This window comes from Canis aureus, chromosome X (assembly GCF_053574225.1).
Source record: "Canis aureus isolate CA01 chromosome X, VMU_Caureus_v.1.0, whole genome shotgun sequence".
NCBI lineage: Eukaryota > Metazoa > Chordata > Mammalia > Carnivora > Canidae > Canis > Canis aureus.
The window spans coordinates 63,826,488-63,846,209 of record NC_135649.1 but is presented as its reverse complement, the minus strand read 5'-3'; the positions used below and the strand labels follow the sequence as shown (position 1 = coordinate 63,846,209).

The 19,722-nt window shown below is 39.8% G+C and overlaps 1 protein-coding gene and 1 pseudogene across 12 annotated transcripts in view; both read left to right on the top strand.

Moving 5' to 3' along the window:
* ATP7A (ATPase copper transporting alpha) overlaps window positions 1-19,722 on the top strand; it is a 154,689-nt gene that overhangs the window by 109,738 nt on the left and 25,229 nt on the right. For 11 of the 12 annotated variants that reach the window (XM_077889249.1, XM_077889255.1, XM_077889244.1 and 8 more), the window contains 3 exons: window positions 15,216-15,410; window positions 16,957-17,139; window positions 19,391-19,607. In XM_077889249.1, the coding sequence (XP_077745375.1) occupies window positions 15,216-15,410; window positions 16,957-17,139; window positions 19,391-19,607 (595 nt within the window). The remainder of the gene's footprint in view (window positions 1-15,215; window positions 15,411-16,956; window positions 17,140-19,390; window positions 19,608-19,722) is intronic. The other variant, XM_077889253.1, reaches the window with a different exon arrangement.
* LOC144308246 (solute carrier family 2, facilitated glucose transporter member 3 pseudogene) lies at window positions 1,832-5,209 on the top strand (annotated as a pseudogene).

Below are 19,722 nucleotides of genomic sequence, written 5' to 3'. Positions count from 1 at the left end.
GAGACACAGGCAGAGGGAGATGCAGGCTCCATGCAAGGTGCCTGATATGGGACTCGATCTGGGACTCCAGGATCATGCCCTGGGCCAACGGCAGACACTGAACTGCTGAGCCACCCAGGGATCCCCGGGTCTTTCTTTTTTATCCTGTCTGAAACCCTGCCTCTTTTGATTGGATCATTAAGCCCTTTCACGTTCAAGTTACTATTGAAAGATATGAATTTAGTGTCATCATAATACCTATTCAGTCCTTGTTTTTGTGGATTATTTCTTTGGGTGTTCTCTTTCTTTTACAGAGTCCCCGTTAATATTTCTTGTAGAGCTGGTTTAGTGGTCACGTATTCTTTCAGTTTCTGCGTATCTTGGAAGCTCTTTATCTCTCATAATCTAAGTGAGAGCCTTGCTGGATAAAGTATTCTTGGCCGAATGTTCTTCTCATTTCCTAAATGAGAACCCTAAATATATCCTGCCAGCCCTTCCTGGACTGCTAGTTCTTTGTGGATAGGTTTGCTGTTAATATAATAGTTTTCCTCATAAAGGTTAGGGATCTCTTGTCTCTTGCTGCTTTAAGGATCTTCTCTTTATCTTTGGAATTTGCAAGTTTCACTATTAAATATCGAGGTGTTGAGCAGTTTTTATTGATTTTGGGGGGGGGGGAATCTCTCTATCTCCTGGATTTGAATGCCTGTTTCCCTCCCTACGTTAGGGAAGTTCTCAGCTATGATTTGTTCAAATATGCTTTCTGTTTCTCTCTCCCTCTCAGCGCCCTCTGGAACCCCATTTAAACGTAGATTTTTCCATCTTAGGCTGTCATTTGTTTCCCTTAACTTTTTCCTCATGGTCTTTTGCTTTTCTCTTTTTTCTTCAGATTCTTTCCTTGCCATCAACTTTTCTTCTATGTCACTCACTCGTTCTTCTACCTCATTAATCCTCGTCGTTAAGAATTCCAGTTTGGATTGCATCTCATTTAATTGATTTTTAATTTCACCCTGATTAGATCTAAGTTCTGCAGTCATGAAGTCTCTTGAATCTTTTATGCCTTTTTCCAGAGCCACCAGTAGCTTTATAATTGTGCTTCTGAATTGGCTTTCTGGCATCCAATTGTAATCCAAATTCTGTAACTCTGTGGGAAAGAGTACTGTTTCTGATTCTTTCGTTTGTGGTGAGTTATTTCTAGTCATTTTGCTTAGTGCAGAGTGGCTAAAAGCGAATTGTACCGGAGAAAGGAAGGAAAAAAAGGGGAGGGGTATCTTCTGGTTCTATATACTGTAAATCCCTTGACTTCCCCTGGAACTTTCCAGCTCTCCCCTGTCATTCCAGCTGGTCTACTGGGGAAGAGGCCTGCTGTGCTGATTCTCATGTGTGTGTACCTGGGGTACCTGCCCCGCCCCCGCCAGGTTCAGTGCTCAGTGGTAGCTGTTTATCCTGTGAGGCCCCTGTTCCCTGGTGGGCCCCGCTCCATCCCAGGCACAGGGTGACACAAGGAGGAACAACAACACTGGCAGCGGCCAGCCCTCCAGCTCTGGAGTCAGCTTCCGTGGTAACTACCGCAGTCTCTCAGTCTGCCCTGGCTTAGATGCTCCTGGGGTGGGGGGAGTTGATCTGCACACCTTGGGGTGCCCGGCAGCAGGAGCATCCTGGCTGTCCTGGGCCCTCCCCGTGGCCATCTGTCCTGGGGGAATGCAGGATCCTGGGCTGTGTCCCCTGGAGTCCTGGGATCTGGGGCCTGTGCTGCTGGAATTGTGCTCCCGTGGCTGTGGCTCCTGACGGCAGCAGGGCGCAGCCCCCTCCATCTGGAGCCGCCGCATGATCTTCTCCTGAGTCCCCGCCGAGCATGCGCTCTAGCCCTTTACTGAGCTCTGCCCACAGTCTGTGGTACTGTACCCCCGGGCTCACTTCCTCTGTTAGTGACCCTGGGAACCTGGAGGCTCCACTGCCCCTCTGCGGTTCTTCCCGAGTTCCCTGCTAAGCACCTTTCCGTCTGGGAAGAATCTGTGCAGATTTTTAAAGTTCCTGTTTCTCTGGGACCAGGCTTTCACTGCCCAGCCTTAGCCCGGCTCATCGCGGGGCTCCTCCCCCAATTGATTCTTTTTTATTTTTTTTTCCTGTCTTCCTACCTTGTTAGAAGCACTAAGTCTTCTCTCTGTAGTGTTTCAGCTGTTCTCTCTTTAAAGCTCAGGCTGAATTAATAGGTTTTCAGGATGATTTGAAATTTATGTAGGTAAGTTGGTGGGGACAGGTGACTTGGGGACCCTACTCCTCCGCCATCTTGCCCAAGGAATTGGTCAACTTAATTTCTCTCTGAGCTTCAGTTTCCTCATTTATAAAGTGAGATTCTAATAATATCCATCCTGCATAACTTACAGTTGTTGTGAAAGTTAAATAAGATGATATATTGGAAACACTTTGTAATTTGTTAAATGCTTTATAAATGTAATGTTAGTGCTTGTTCCTCTCTAAAGTATGGTGTTATAAAGTGTTAAAGTAGACCTGGATTGTGCCTGATATTAGAGATAGAACCTTTAAGTCACTTCTGTTATCCTCAGTTTTGTCACTTGTAATATAGAGATTGTAATACCTAAATTGCAAGATTGGAATTAGTATAGGTGAAAACATGCACATATGACATATATTAAAGCATAGTGGGATGCCTGGGTGGTTCAGTGGTTGAGCATCTGCCTTGGGCTCAGGACGTGAGCCTGGGATCCAGGATCGAGTCCCACATCGGGCTCCTAGTGGGGAGCCTGCTTTCCCTCTGCCTGTCTCTCTGTCTCTGTGTCTCTCTGTCTCTCTCTCTCTCTCTCTGTGTGTCTCTCATGAATAAATGGATAGAATCTTTAAAAAAAGAGCATAAGCTTTCATGTCTATGAGAGTATCTTCCAGCTGTTTCTATACAGATAAATACCTCTTAGGTGAACATTAAGTTCAAGTATTTGAGAACTTTGTAAGAACCTAGCACCATAGGGACGCCTGGGTGCCTCAGTGTTTGGGCATCTGCCTTTGGCTCAGAGTGTGATCCTGGAGTCCCAGGATTGAGTCCCTCATCGGGCTCCTTGCATGGAGCCTGCTTCTCCCTCTGCCTGTGTCTCTCTCTCTCTCTCTCTCTCTGTGTCTCATGAATAAATGAATAAAATCTTAAAAAAAGAATCTAGCATCATAAAGCCATTACTACTAAGAAAGTCTTTGTTGTGTTTCTTTATTTTTAAAAATGCCGTGATATACACTGCTTCATGTTATTTGTTAATTAAAGAACAAGTAGAAAAATAAATAGATAGATAGACAGATATATATATATATATATATAGATAGATAGATAGATAGATAGATAGATAAAACAATTAGAATCAGGGGAGTGAGAGTGAGATGTAGAGCCTTACTGGGGACCTGAAGAAAAACTTGCTGCCAGGAAGGACATTTTGAAGATATTATTGTCTAGAAGATGTGTCTCTGGGATCTCATTCCTAGGTATTTATTGAAGATTGGAAAAAAATTAAATCAGGGCCCTTGGAGACACAGAATGTCATAGCACTTCTGATCTTTGCTATCTCCATTGATACAATAGACTCTTTCTAGTTTGTCTACAACTTTGGAGTCATCAGTGTTCCTGAGACAGTCATAAAGGAGTTTCTCAATTCTTTGGAAGAGAGGTTAGAAATCTCCCTCAACTCAGGATCCTTGTCTTGTCTCTATCTGTGGCCCTCTGGTCGTTGTCTGGGCCATCTTCTCCATTAGTATTGATTGACTCCTTTTCCAATGGGCTTTTTGTCAATAGTTTTGGCAGGTGAAATTCAGTGCTTATTGTCAACCTATTGGCTGTTGCTGGTACCTGCCTTATGGGTTCCTCCAAGTTAGGAGAGTCTGTTGAAATGCTGACCCTGGACCAATAGATTATTGACCTCTTCTTCTGATAACTGTACAGATTTTGTGTCCATGTGCATTGGGAAGGTATCTCTTACATGCTTTATGGTAGCAGATGGAGTGGGGGCCCTTTGGCATTCCTAACCAGCTGGGTATTGTTACCAGGATTCTGGTGGCTCAGATTTTTGTTCTGAAAGTCATCTTGGTGACTAAAGAGCTTTGGCCCATGCTATTGGGCTTCACCATCATTCTAGCTGTCCTACAAATTAGCCCTTCCATTTTGCCCTGAATGTCCTAGATTCTTGGCCATTAACAGAAAGGGAGAGGTGAGTGCTAAGGAGATCTTCTAGTGATCATGGGGCACCCAGGATGTGACTCAGACAAGACACTGGGGAAATGAAAGATGAGAGTGCTAGGATGGCACAAGAAAAACAGGTCACTGTACTGGAGCTCTTCAGAAGTACTCAGCTACTGACAGCGTATCATCATTTTCACCATGCTCCAGCTCTCCCAGCAGCTCTCTGGAATCAGTGCTGTGTTCTGTTACTCAATAGGAATCTTCAAAGATGCAGGTGTTGGGAAGCCATTGGTGTGGGTGTGGTTAATAGTGTCTTCACTGTAGTTTCTTTGTTTTTGGTGGAAAGAACAGGGAGGGGATCCCTGGGTGGCGCAGTGGTTTGGCGCCTGCCTTTGGCCCAGGGCGCGATCCTGGAGACCCGGGATCGAATCCCACATCGGGCTCCCGGTGCATGGAGCCTGCTTCTCCCTCTGCCTGTGTCTCTGCCTCTCTCTCTCTCTCTGTGTGACTATCATAAATAAATAAAAATTAAAAAAAAAAAAAAAAGAAAGAACAGGGAGGAAGACTCTACATCTGATTGGTTTTGGAGGGATGGATTTTTATTCCATCTTCATGACTATTTCATTGTTATTAAAGGACAAGTATAACTGAAAGAGCTTTGTCTGTATTGCAGTTGTCTTGGTCTTCATGCACTTTTTTGAAATGGACCCAGGCTCCATTCCATGGTTTATTGTGGCCAAACTCTTTAACCAGGGACCCCATCAAGGTGCAATGACAGAGGCTGGTTGTTCCAACTGGACCTCCAACTTTTTGGCTGGGCAACTCTTCCCCCTCAGCTGCATTCTGTTTAGGAGCCTATATTTTTCATTTTTATTGTCTTCACTGGCTTGCTTGGTATCTTCTTGGTCTTCCATCCCTGAGACCCACAGCAGGACTTTTGAGGAAATTACATGAGCCTTTGAAGGGCAGGTTAAAGAGGCCAGTAGAGCTGACAAAGGCCCCATTGTGGAGATAAACAGCATCCAACCTGTTAAGGAGACTACCACCAAGGTCTAAGCCATGCATCCTTCCTGCCTACCTAACCAACACAAAAAAGCAACCTCTCCCTGAATGAATGAGAGAGAGAGAGAGAGAGAGAGAGAGAGAGAGAAACCTCATCAGATTGTTACCCAGGACTGTTTCTGAATGCTGCTATTTGATTTCTTTCTCTCAACACACTTCATGAGCACTCAGAGGAACCCAATACTGGAGTTAGTTGGACCTTCAATGGTTTTTTAAACATTTTATTTCTTGGACATTCTCTTCTGTTTAGGAGAGACCAAGTGAACATTCCTTCATTTCAAGAAGAATTGATTGCTTGACATATGACAGCTTTGCCAGCTTTTCCTCCCTTGGGTTCTAATATTACGTCACAAGGACATATAGGAGTATAAGAGTAGGTGTAGTTTCCCCTACCACAGACTTAACAGGAAGCAAATCTACATGAGTGTGGAGGGTAGAGAGGGATTAAATGAGAGCACCTTCCTCACTTCCATACAGCTCTGCAGAGAAAATTAACTTGAGTTTTATTTATTTTATCTTCTGGTTTTATTACATAAATATTTATATATTTATAGTTCTTTAAGTATAAAGCAGTTTTACCAAATAATGAGAACATAAGGAAATTGAGGTTAGAGGAAAGTGCATAAAGAGAGGTTATAGGGTAGAAGATTTGATACTGGAAAAGTCAAGGTGCAATAAGAAGACAAGACTTTAAAGAGAAATGTAAAATGTTATTGAAGCATACATATGTGGTGTGTAAGGTTTGCACGTTGCCTCTTAACAATTTCTTTCAGGTGGAAACTCAAGTTTAACTTCTTAGAAAGTCATGTGCCTATATTAAGAAGCTGCTGGTTTCCTTTGGAACTTCTTTCTTTGTTGAAGATTATATGCAGTATTACTTGAAATATAGGATGATTACTAAAATAGGCATTTTAACTGTTGGTGGGAATGTGAACTGGTACAATAACTCTGGAAAACTGTGTGGAGATTCCTCAAAGAGTTAAAAATAGAGCTACCCTACGACCCAGCAATTGCACTGCTGGGGATTTACCCCAAAGATACAGATGCAATGAAAGACTGAGACGCCTGCACCCCAATGTTTATAGCAGCAATGTCCACGGTGGCCAAACTGTGGAAGGAGCCTCAGTGTCCATCAAAAGATGAATGGATAAAGAAGATATGGTCTATGTATACAATGAAATATTACTCAACCATTAGAAATGACAAATACCCACCATTTGCTTCAACATGGATAGAACTGCAGGGTGTTATGCTGAGTGAAGTAAGTCAATCCAAGAAGAACAAACATTATGTGGTTTTATTCATATGGGGAATATAAAAAATAGTGAAAGGGAATCAAGGGGAAAGGAGAGAAAATGAGTAGGAAATACCAGAGAAGGTGACAGAACATGAGAGACTCCTAACTCAGGGAAACGAACAAGGGGTAGTGGAAGGGGAGGTGGATGGGGGGATGGGGTGACTGGGTGATGGGCACTGAGGGGGCACTTGACGGGATGAGCACTGGGTGTTATACTATATGTTGGTAAATCAAACTCCAATAAAAATATACAAAAGAAAAATATAGGCATCATAATTAATGATAGTTGATGGATTCTAATTTTGGATGGAGTACAGAGAAAGGAAGATTAATTCTAGAAATCCTTTCTCCCTTTTCTGAACCAAACAAGTTTTTCCCCATGTAGCAGTCTCACTTCTTTTTTTAAAAAGTACTCCTAACCAGCCATCTGGTGAGGGAGCCTTCCCGATGAGCAACCAAATTTTGGTTTTTAGGAAATTTTAGCTGTTGATTTTTATTTTTTTGAAAGTTTTTTTTTTTTTAATTTTTTTATTTATTTATGATAGGCACACAGTGAGAGAGAGAGAGAGAGAGGCAGAGACACAGGCAGAGGGAGAAGCAGGCTCCATGCACCGGGAGCCCGACGTGGGATTCGATCCCGGGTCTCCAGGATCGCCCCTGGGCCAAAGGCAGGCGCCAAACCGCTGCGCCACCCAGGGATCCCGAAAGTTTTAATTTTAATTCCAGCTAGTTAACATACAGTGTTGTATTAGTTTCAGGTGTACAATACAATGTTTCAGTAATTCCATATATCACCCAGTGCTCATCATGACAAATTAACTCCTTAATCCCTATCACTTATTTAACTCATCCCTCCATCACCTCCCCTCTGGTAACTGTCAGTTTATTCTCCGTAGTTAAGAGTCTGTTTCTTGGTTTGTCTGTCTGTCTGTCTCTCTCTTTCTCTCTCTCTCTCTCTAGTTTTTTTACTCTTTGTTTTAGTTCTTCAATTCTACCTATGAGTGAAATTATATGGTATTTGTCTTTTTCTGACTGACTTATTTTGCTTACCATCATACTGTCTAGCTCCATCCATGTGGTTGCAAATGGCAAGATTTTTTTTAAATTTATTTTTTATTGGTGTTCAATTTACTAACATACAGAATAACCCCCAGTGCTGTCACCCATTCACTCCCACCCCCCGCCCTCCTCCCCTTCTACCACCCCTAGTTCGTTTCCCAGAGTTAGCAGTCTTTATGTTCTGTCTCCCTTTCTGATATTTCCCACACATTTCTTCTCCCTTCCCTTATATTCCCTTTCACTATTATTTATATTCCCCAAATGAATGAGAACATATAATGTTTGTCCTTCTCTGACTGACTTACTTCACTCAGCATAATACCCTCCAGTTCCATCCACGTTGAAGCAAATGGTGGGTATTTGTCATTTCTAATGGCTGAGTAATATTCCATTGTATACATAAACCACATCTTCTTTATCCATTCATCTTTCGTTGGACACCGAGGCTCCTTCCACAGTTTGGCTATCGTGGCCATTGCTGCTATAAACATCGGGGTGCAGGTGTCCCGGCGTTTCATTGCATTTGTATCTTTGGGGTAAATCCCCAACAGTGCAATTGCTGGGTCGTAGGGCAGGTATATTTTTAACTGTTTGAGGAACCTCCACACAGTTTTCCAGAGTGGCTGCACCAGTTCACATTCCCACCAACAGTGTAAGAGGGTTCCCTTTTCTCCGCATCCTCTCCAACATTTGTTGTTTCCTGCCTTGATAATTAAATGGCAAGATTTTATTCTTTTTTATGGCTGAGTAATATTCCACCTTGGCTATTATAAATAATGCTGCCATAAACATAGGGATGCATGTATTCCTTTGAATTAGTGTTTTTGTATTCTTTGTGTAAATACTCAGTAGTATTCTGGATTGAAGGGTAGTTCTGTTTTCAACTTTTTAGGAACTTCCATACTGTTTTCCAGAGTCACTGCACCAGTTCTCACCAATGGTATGAGAGGGGTTGTTTTTTTTCCCACAAACTCACAAATACCTGTTATATCTTGTGTTGTTGATTTTAGCCATTCTGACAGGTATGAGGTGATATATCATTGTGGTTTTGATTTGCATTTCCCTGTTGATGAGTGATGTTGAGCATCTTTTCATGTGTCTGTTGGCCATCTGGATATCTTCTTTGAAGAAATGTCTGTTCATGTCTTCTGCTTATTTCTTGACCGGATTTTTTTGAGGTGTTGAGTATAAGTTCTTTATATAATTTGGATACTAACCCTTCATCAGTATGTTGTTTGCAAATATCTTCTTCCATTCCATAGGTTGCCTTTTAGTTTTGTTGACTGTTTCCTGTGCTGTGCAGAAGCTTTGTATCTTGATGGAGTCCCAATAGTTCATTTTTGCTTTTATTTCCGTTGCCTTTGGAGACATATCTAGCAAGAAGTTGCTGCAGCCGAGATCAAAAAGGTTGCTGCCGGTGTTGTCATCTAGGATTTTGATAGTTTCCTGTCTCATATTTAGGTCTTTTGCCCATTTTGAATTTATTTATTTGTATGGTGTAAGAAAGTGGTCTAGTTTCCTCATTGTGCATGTAGTTGTCCAGTTTTCCCAATACCACTTAAGAGACTGTCTTTTTCCCATTGGATATTTTTTCCTACTTTGTTGAAGATTGATTGACCATATAATTGTGGGTTTATTTCTGGGTTTTCTATTCTGTTCTATTGGCCTATGTATTTTTATGCCATTATTATAACTGTTTTCATTCCTACAGCTTTGTAATATAACTTGAAGTCTGGAATTGTGACACCTGCAGCTTTGCTTTGTTCTTTCAAGATTGCTTTTGTGGGTCTATATAAATTTTAGGATTGCTCTAGTTCTGTGAAAAATGCTGTTGGTATTTTTAAAAAGATTTTATTTATTTATTCATGAGAGAGAGAGAGAGAGAGAGAGAGGCAGAGACACAGGCAGAGGGAGAAGCAGACCTCATGCAGGGAGCCCAACGCGGGACTCTATCCTGGGTCTTCAGGATCATGCCCTAAGCCAAAGGCAGATGCTCAACCACTGAGCCACCCAGGTGTCCCTGCTGTTGGTATTTTGATAAGGATTACATTAAATGTTTATATTGCTTTGGGTAGTATAGACTTTTTTAAAAGATTTATTTTCAAGACAGAGAGAGCAAGCATGAGCTGGAGGAGGGGCAGAGGGAGAGGGAGAGAATCCTCAAGCAAATTCCCTGCTGAACATGGAGCTCAACACAGGGCTTGATCCCAGGACCCTGAGATCATGACCTGAGCTGAAATCAAGAGTTAGCCACCCAACCAACTGAGCCATCCAGGTGCCCAAGGCAGTATAGACATTTTAATAATATTTGTTCTTCTATTCCATGAGCATGGCATATTTTTCCATTTCTTTGTGTCATCTTCAATTTTTTTCATCAGTGTTTTAGTTTTCGTAGTACAGGCCTTTCGTTTCTTTAGTTAGATTTATTCCTAGGTATCCTCTTATTATTTTTTTTAAAGCAGTTCTTTTCTTAAAATTTATTTATTTATTTATTCATGATAGACAGAGAGAGAGAGAGAGAGAGAGAGAGAGAGAGAGAGAGAGAGGCAGAGACACAGGCAGAGGGAGAAGCAGGCTCCATGCAGGGAGCCTGACGTGGGACTCGATCCCAGGACTCCAGGATTGCGCCCTGGGCCAAAGGCAGGCGCTAAACCACTGAGCCACCCAGGGATCCCCAGGCATCTTATTATTAAGGTGAAATTATAAATGGGATTATTTTCTTAATTTCTCTTTCTCCTGCTTCATTATTGGTGTATCCAAATGCAACATATTTCTGTAGATTGATTTTTGTATCCTGCTACATTACTGAATTTAGTTTTTTTGGTGGAACCTTTCAGGTTTTCTGTATATAATATCATGTAATACGCAAATAGTGAAAGTTTTACTTCTTACTGATTTAGATTTTGCCTTTATTTATTTTTGATTATTGCTGTCTGATTGCTGTGGCTAGGACTTCTAGTACTGTGTTGAATAAAAATGGTTAGGGTGGACATCTTTGTTCTGTTCCCAACCTTAGAGGAAAAGCTCTCTGTTTTTCTCTAGGATGATGTTAACTATGGGTTTTTCATAAATGGCCTTTATTATGTTAGCTGTATTCTCTTCAAACCTACTTTGTTGAGTGTTTTTATCATGAATGGATTGTTGTACTTTGTCAAATGCTTTTTCTGCATCTATTGAAATGATCGCATGATTTTTATCCTTTCTCTTATTGGTGTGGATTTTTATTTTGTTTTAAGCCATAGCTTTAAAAGAATTCAGAGGGGGCATCCCGGGTGGCTCAGCAGTTTAGTGCCGCCTTCAGCCTAGGGTGTGATCCTGGAGATGAGGGATCGAGTCCCACATCAGGCTCCTTGCGAGGAGCCTGCTTCTCCCTCTGCCTGTGTTTCTTGCCTCTCTGTGTGTGTGTCTTTCATGAATAAATAAATAAAAATCTTAAGAAAAAAATGTTAAAGAAAATAAAAAGAATTCAGAGGAGAATGTTCATAGGTAACTTTGAATTTGTAACCTCAGCAATGAAAAAGGATTTTTCCTGAACAATTATTATCTTGTTGATGTATGTTGTTGCTTTAGCATCACCATATGCTTGTTCATCCATTACCATGTCATGTTACCCTTATTACCACACTTCCACTGTATTAGGTCAAGTACCCTTTTAGGGGTCCATATGTTTGAGATAGTATGAGTAAATGTGCAGTGTAGCCTGCACTTAAGAGAGTATGAATTTATATGCACTGTTACTTTGCTCTAGTAGGAAGTAGTTTATCAGTAGCTTGTTTCCTCTATGTTCCTACAGCCCCTTTTTAAAATATATTTTTTAAATAATAAATTTATTTTTTATTGGTGTTCAGTTTGCCAACATACAGAATAACACCCAGTGCTCATCCTGTCAAGTGCCCTCCTCAGTGCCTATCACCCATTCACCCCCACCACCCACCCTCCTCCCCTTCCACCACCCCTAGTTCGTTTCCCAGAGTTAGGAGTCTTCATGTTCTGTCTCCCTTTCTGATATTTCCTACCCATTTCTTCTCTCTTCCCTTCTATTCCCTTTCACTATTATTTATATTCCCCAAATGAATGGGACCATATAATGTTTGTCCTTCTCCGATTGACTTATTTCACTCAACATAATACCCTCCAGTTCCATCCACGTCGAAGCAAATGGTGGGTATTTGTCATTTCTAATGGCTGACTAATATTCCATTGTATACATAAACCACATCTTTTTTTAAATAATAAATTTATTTTTTATTGTTCAGTTTGCCAACATACAGAATAACACCTAGTGCTTATCCCGTCAAGCGCCCCCCTCAGTGCCCGTCACCCATTCACCCCCACCCCTCGCCCTCCTCCCCTTCCACCACCCCTAGTTCGTTTTCCAGAGTTAGGAGTCTTTATGTTCTGTCTCCCTTTCTGATATTTCCCACACACTTCTTCTCCCTTCCCTTATATTCCCTTTCACTATTATTTATATTCCCCAAATGAATGAGAACATACAATGTTTGTCCTTCTCCGATTGACTTACTTCACTCAGCATAATACCCTCCAGTTCCATCCACGTTGAAGCAAATGGTGGGTATTTGTTGTTACTAATGGCTGAGTAATATTCCATTGTATACATAAACCACATCTTCTTTATCCATTCATCTTTCGATGGACACCGAGGCTCCTTCCACAGTTTGGCTATTGTGGACATTGCTGCTAGAAACATCGGGGTGCAGGTGTCCCGGCGTTTCATTGCATCTGCATCTTTAGGGTAAATCCCCAGCAGTGCAATTACTGGGTCGTAGGGCAGGTCTATTTTTAACTCTTTGAGGAACCTCCACACAGTCTTCCAGAGTGGCTGCACCAGTTCACATTCCCACCAACAGTGTAAGAGGGTTCCCTTTTCTCCTCATCCTCTCCAACATTTGTGGTATCCTGCCTTGTTAATGTTCACCATTCTCACTGGTGTGAGATGGTATCTCATTGTGGTTTTGATTTGTATTTCCCTGATGGCAAGTGATGCAGAGCATTTTCTCATGTACGTGTTGGCCATGTCTATATCTTCCTCTGTGAGATTTCTGTTCATGTCTTTTGCCCATTTTATGATTGGATTGTTTGTTTCTTTGCTGTTGAGTTTAAGAAGTTCTTTATAGATCTTGGAAACTAGCCCTTTATCTGATACATCATTTGCAAATATCTTCTCCCATTCTGTAGGTTGTCTTTTAGTTTTGTTGACTGTATCCTTTGCTGTGCAAAAGCTTCTTATCTTGATGAAGTCCCAATAGTTCATTTTTGCTTTTGTTTCTTTTGCCTTCGTGGATGTATCTTGCAAGACGTTACTGTGGCCGAGTTCAAAAAGGGTGTTGCCTGTGTTCTCCTCTAGTCTTTTGATGGAATCTTGTCTCACATTTAGATCTTTCATCCATTTTGAGTTTATCTTTGTGTATGGTGAAAGAGAGTGGTCCAGTTTCATTCTTCTGCATGTGGATGTCCAATTTTCCCAGCACCATTTATTGAAGAGACTGTCTTTCTTCCAATGGATAGTCTTTCCTCCTTTATCAAATGTTAGTTGACCATAAAGTTCAGGGTCCACTTCCAGATTCTGTATTCTGTTCCATTGATCTATGTGTCTGTTTTTGTGCCAGTACCACACTGTTTTGATGACCACAGCTTGTTTTGATGACCACAGCTTCCTACAGCCCCTTTTTGGATAGAATGTGTTAAACCTGTCTCTGTGTATAAATAATACTGCCTCTACTTTGTGGAATTGCATCTGTGCTTTTTTCCAAAACTTTAGTGTTCAGTCTCATCTGGCTACTTTTCCTTGGTGCATTGGGGAAGAACTCCTTAAATCTTGGGTTCAGGGAGGAGGGACTCTGTCTCACTCTAGACTCAGACAGTGGAAATCGGAAAGAAGAGTGTGAGATCAGGACATGTGGCTTCTTGGGGGCAATGGAGGGGAGTGGTCGGAGAGAAGAGGTCTTTCTTTTAAGGGGATAAAAAACAAACTGAAGTCTTCTAACTCTGGAACATTTCAGAGAGTTAGATGAGGTGGAGGGATTTACTCTTGCCACAGATGACAGACACCTCCACAAATCATCTAGTTTCCTGCTATTTTTTTAAAATGGAAATTGGGCCCCATGATAGTTCCTGTCTCTTCCCCTTTTCATATGTTACTTGATCTCCCTTTCTCTCCTTGGTGCTTAGGCTCTTCAGGGCCTTTAGCCAAACCCTTACCTATGCCAGTATTTTAGTTACCAGTTCTCACCGTTCCCTCTGGTTGTTGAAGCTTGGGATAAAAACTCACAGAGCTATGGAATGGGGCTTTGTTGGGACAGGTGACTTCTAATCTCACCTGTGCTTCTGGCTCCTCAAACACAGTGGGTTGGCTGTAATGCAGGGTGGAACTTTTCCCATTTCTCAGTGACCAGATTGTGAATATTTCCAAATGGATTTCCTATTATACTATTACTGTGGTTCTGAATGTAAAAAAGAAATAGAACAGGTTGAGTAATAAAAACTACATGTCTACTTCATGATATATGCTCATTAGTATAATTTTTTAAATGATTCATATTGGTTAATTACACATTGAACAAGAAGATTGCTGAGTATTTTGGAATGTGTATCCCTTAGGAATTTTTCTCATGAGTTCAAGGGGGTCTAGGAGATTTCCCCTAATGCTGTCAATTGTATTTACTCACACAAGCAAATATTCAATGTCACTAAGAGCTGTACTACCTGATATATTCAGTTCACCCTGTTATGTTCAAGAAAATTTTACTGAAATAGGATTAAGCTTCCTTTGCATGCTGGGTGATTTTTCCATTGTCTTTAAAGTATAGTGTGAAAGGCAGATTTATGGTCTTAGTATGTAGAGATTCAGAATTCTTTTTGTTCAGGATCAGATTTGTTAAGAATTAGGTCCCATGTTTGCAGCTATTTTTGAAAATCTCTAATAAAAGCCATTATTCTCAATATAGAGGGAACAAGGTGACTTTCATGTTCTTTAGATTTTTTTTAAAGATTTTATTTATTTATTCATGAGAGACACAGAGCGAGACAGGGAGAGAGAGGCAGAGACACAGGCAGAGGGAGAAGCAGGCTCCATGCAGGAAGCCCGACGTGGGACTCGATCCCGGGTCTCCAGGATCAGGCCCTGGGCTGAAGGCACCGAGCCACTGGGGTTGCCCATGTTCTTTAGATTTTTTAAAAATATTTTATTTATTAATGAGACACACACACACAGAGGCATAGACACAGACAAAGGGAGAAGCAGGCTCCCTCCAGGGAGTCCAATGCGGGACTCGATCCCAGGAATCTGGGATCATGCCCCTAGCTGAAGGCAGACGCTCAACCACTGAGTCACCCAGGTGTTTTCATGTTCTTTAGGTTAACTGTGTAGTTTGTAACTTAGGAATCAGCAAAATTGAATTTTTAATTTTAGGACTATGACTTGTTTACCAGTAATGTCACAATTTCTTATATTCCTACAAGAAAAAAAAGTGTTTTCTTACTAGTAACTGAAATGTATATGTTGGCAGCTAAGTAGGTTATGTGTGACTTGAAAAATGTGGTTTTATTTAAATAGAGTTAAGCTTTGTTCCTTTTGTTTTATACAGCTCTAGATCAATAACCAAAATTCATGCCTTTCTTCTAAAGGGATATAACAGAAGTATCTCCCGAACAGAAACGATAATACGCTTTGCTTTCCAAGCGTCTATCACAGTTCTGTGCATTGCATGCCCCTGTTCACTGGGACTAGCCACTCCAACTGCTGTGATGGTGGGTACAGGAGTAGGCGCTCAAAATGGCATACTAATCAAAGGTGGCGAGCCATTGGAGATGGCTCATAAGGTAAGATAGTCTCCAGAACTGTTCCATCCAAACTGGCAGTAGAACCCCTTTTGAGAAACAGAATCTAAAATTATTTCCACATGGTGCAGAAGCTTCTTCTCATGATCCCATGAGCTGCTTCTGGGACTGTCTTGAGGGTTGAGGTAGGAAAGGTGTTTTTTTTTTTGGTTCTGTTCTGGATTGGTCTTAGTTCTGTAAGATCTCTAAAACTACTACAGGTCTTCTTTCTTAGAGCAGACCCTGATGTGAAAAACTTGGGAGTCCTATTCCAGCTTAGATTAAAAATGTCTTTAGATAAGGATGATAGAAGACATATTTGCCCAGGAAAAATGCAAGTCTTTGCTTGTGTTCTTCAAGGTAAGATAGTGCTTATAGTAGTAACATTGTAGTTTCTTTGCCTTTGCCACTAGCTGACAGTTTGCAGCTATGACTTCAGAAATATAATCTTATTCCTCATCTCTCTCATATTAGGATTTCCACAACAATTTCAATCAAGGCTGCTTGACTTCAACTAAAACCGTATTCCTTCTAATATGTTCTTATTATGAGGATATAAACTATATACAGATGCATGTAGTAAACACAGAACACAGCTTACAACAGACTTGGAACCTCATATAACCAGTGAATACAAGCTGTTAGTTTTTATAGTGATTTTTTATTTACTCTGATATAATTTCAAACTTAAGAATTGAAAGAACAGTATAAAGAACTCTTGTATTCCGTTTACTGCAGATGTCAGGCTCCTTTCCTAAGAACAAGGACATTCTCTTACATAATCATAATATAGAGATCAAAAGCAAGAAGTTGACATTGCTATAATACTGTTATCTAACCTTTAGTCCATATTCCAGTTTCCTCAGCTGTTTCCATAATACTCTTTATAGCTATTTCTTCTTATGTTCAGATTTATGCTTTGTATTTAGTTTTTCTTTTTCTTTTCATCCTGCTTCCTCAAGCTATTCAGTTTTCAAGGTTCATATTCCAAATTTACTGTGGAGTGACTGTGTTCTCTAATTCCAGATTCTTCCTTTTAAGGAAGTCTGGGCTCAGTTGCCCTCATGGGTTCACTGAGCTGTCTCTTCTCAGACCAGGCTTCTCATCCAGACCCAATAAAGTCATAGCAAACCAGCAGGTCTTATTTGGTGCTCACAATTACCTTTCTTTTATAATCATATGCCTACTGCCCAGATTTCCACTCCAGTTCTGGAACTGGTTAGTATTGAAAGCCTTTCTCTTTCCCTGGAGGCAGAGTCATCTCTTCTTTACTTACTAATAGTCAACAATTAACAATTAGTTCTAGTTGTTTAACATATATTCACAGTATGGTTAAACATTTGCAAGGGAGGGTTATTAGATATAAATAAGAGTATTTTTTCCTTATTCTCCATTACTTTTGCTCACTCAAAGACAGTTCAACTCCAATTAAGTGAAAGGTCAATTTATTAAGAAACAAAATATTCATATGGTAAAATAAACCTTTTTCTTATTTTTGGGAAAGTGATATTAAGTCATATAGGTACAGTGTATTTTAATTTTCTTACAGGTGAAAGTAGTCGTATTTGATAAGACTGGAACCATTACCCATGGAACCCCAGTAGTGAATCAAGTAAAGATTCTAGTGGAAAGTAACAGAATATCACGCAATAAGATCCTGGCCATCGTGGGGACTGCTGAAAGTAATAGTGAACACCCTCTAGGAGCAGCCATAACCAAATACTGCAAACAGGTACAATTTTTCCTTTATTTATTAGTGTAGTTGTCCTCTACAAAAATTATACAGACCAAATCTAAACTGGTGTTTGACTATGATTTACATATATAGTTGGTAGGAGGCTAGAAAGACTTCTATTTTCTCATTTTATTTTATAATATGTGTTAGTTTCTTCATACAGAAGACTATAAAGATGGAAAAGGAAATTATAATTTTATCACACAGATGACCCCTGTTGACTAAAAAATTAAAATATAGTGCCTATTTATGGTAGGAAAATTCAGAGAGTTCAGAGAGTTGCATAATGAAAAAGGAAAGCCTCATTCCCTGCCCTCTTTCATAATTCTTCTTTCCAAAGTTTAGCAAGTGTTAATTCATTAGCAGTCTTTTAAAATACAGTGGTCTTGGGATCCCTGGGTGGCTCAGCAGTTTAGCGCCTGCCTTCAGCGTGGGGCGTGAGCCTAGAGTCCCAGGATCAAGTCCCACATCGGGCTCCTTGCATGGAGCCTGCTTCTCCCTCTGCCTCTGTCTCTGCTTCTCTCCCTCTCTCTATTGTCTCTCATGAATAAATAAATAAAAATCTTTAAAAAATAAAATAAGATAAAATACAGTGGTCTCCCCTTATCTACAGGGAATCCAGGACCCAATAGGATGCTTGAAACTGCAGAGTGCTGAACCCCAAATATACTGTGTTTCCTCCTATACATACATACTTATGATAAAGTTTAATTTATAAATTAGTCACAGTAAGAGATTAATAAGAATAACTAATAATAAAATAGAATAATTATAACAACATACAGTAATAAAAGTTATGTGAATGTAGTCTCTCTCTCTCTCCCTCAAAATTACTTTTTTTACTATACTAATCCTTCTTAGGATGATGTGAGATGGTAAAATGCCTGAGTGATGAGTTTAAATGAGATGAATGATGTAGGCATTGTGACATAGCATTAGGCTACAATTGACCTTCTGTCACAATGTCAGAAAGAGGATAATCTGCTTCCAGACCATAACTATGCAGCTTTATTGAGATACAATTCACATACTATAAAGGTCATTGTAAATTGTATAATTCAGTAAATTTTAGTATAGTCCCAAAAGTGTGCATTTGTTAACCATTTTTAATGCATATCTGAAAATATATGCATTTATTACTTTTTAGACTTTATGTAGAAAGGTCACACTGTGACCAATCTTTGGTACCTTGTTTTATTTTATTGAATGATTTTTCCATATTAGGACATATAGATCTGCCTCATTATGTTTAATGGCTATATTGTATTCTACTATATGATTGGTTTTTTGTCTTTTATAATGTACAGTTAATGTTCTTGTCAGCTTTTGCAAGTTTATCTTTATGTTAAATGCGTATCAGTGCAATTGCTAGATCAAAGGATACATGCAGTTAAATTTTGATGAATACGACCAATGCCTACATAGCAAATATTACCAATACCCACATGAAGGGTTGTACCATTTTATACTTTCACCAAAAGTTATTAGTGCTCATTTCCCCACATTCTTACTTTATTTTTTCCAATTTAATAAATAAAAAATATTTACTCATTGGTGGTTTGCTTTGCATTTACATAATTATGTAAATAGGCTGAGCATCTTTTCAATGGCTATTTGAATTTCTTTCTGCTTGTATCCTTTGCCTGTTTTTTTCCATAGGATTATTTATCTTTTTATCATTGATTTGTATAAGTTCTTTGTAAATTATCTCATAATTTTACAGTTATGATATGGCAATTCCTATCATTGGTGTTCTTTCCTTTTTACCAATTTACTATTACTGGCCTGGCTTCTTTACACCCAAACCAAACAACAGAGAGGATGAAGATATAAAGAGCCAGGAAACAATGATGGCCACCAAAATTCTTTGGCTTACTAAGGACACAGAATCATACTAGAGAGGCATTCTGGTAACTAAAGGCCCTGTTCTTTGTTACCCTTTGCCCTGTACTGAATAGAAAATCTGACTTGACAATAGAATTAAAAATTTAACTTGTAATTCTCTACTGGAAAAGGCAGAGAATATTGGTAAATCTTACCTGTTTTCTTTCTCTAAACTTGGTATACATTTTAGAGAGTGGGATTTAAATAAACAATTCTGATATTTTGTTCTAAACATTTAGAATTAACTGGGCATGTGGCATGTGTCTAAACATTTAGAATTAACCAGTGGTAATCTTTGAGTGTGCTATTGATGATCTTGGATTATTAGAACAGCAGAAGAAATCCTTCTGTTTCTATTTGTTAGGAGCTGGACACTGAAACCTTGGGTACCTGCATAGATTTCCAGGTTGTGCCAGGCTGTGGTATTAGCTGTAAAGTCATCAATATTGAAGGCTTGCTACATAAGGATAACTGGAAGATAGAGGAAAATAATATTAAAAATGCATCCCTGGTTCAAATTGGTGCAAATAATGAACAGTCATCAACTTCATCTTCCATGATTATTGATGCCCAGCTCTCAAGTAAGCTAATTTTCTTCATAGTACCAATTATGGGACAAATATTAACAGATGTCTAACTTTATAATCCTGAACTGTTAGATAAGAAACAAAAATTGGCATCATGGTTTCATTCTCT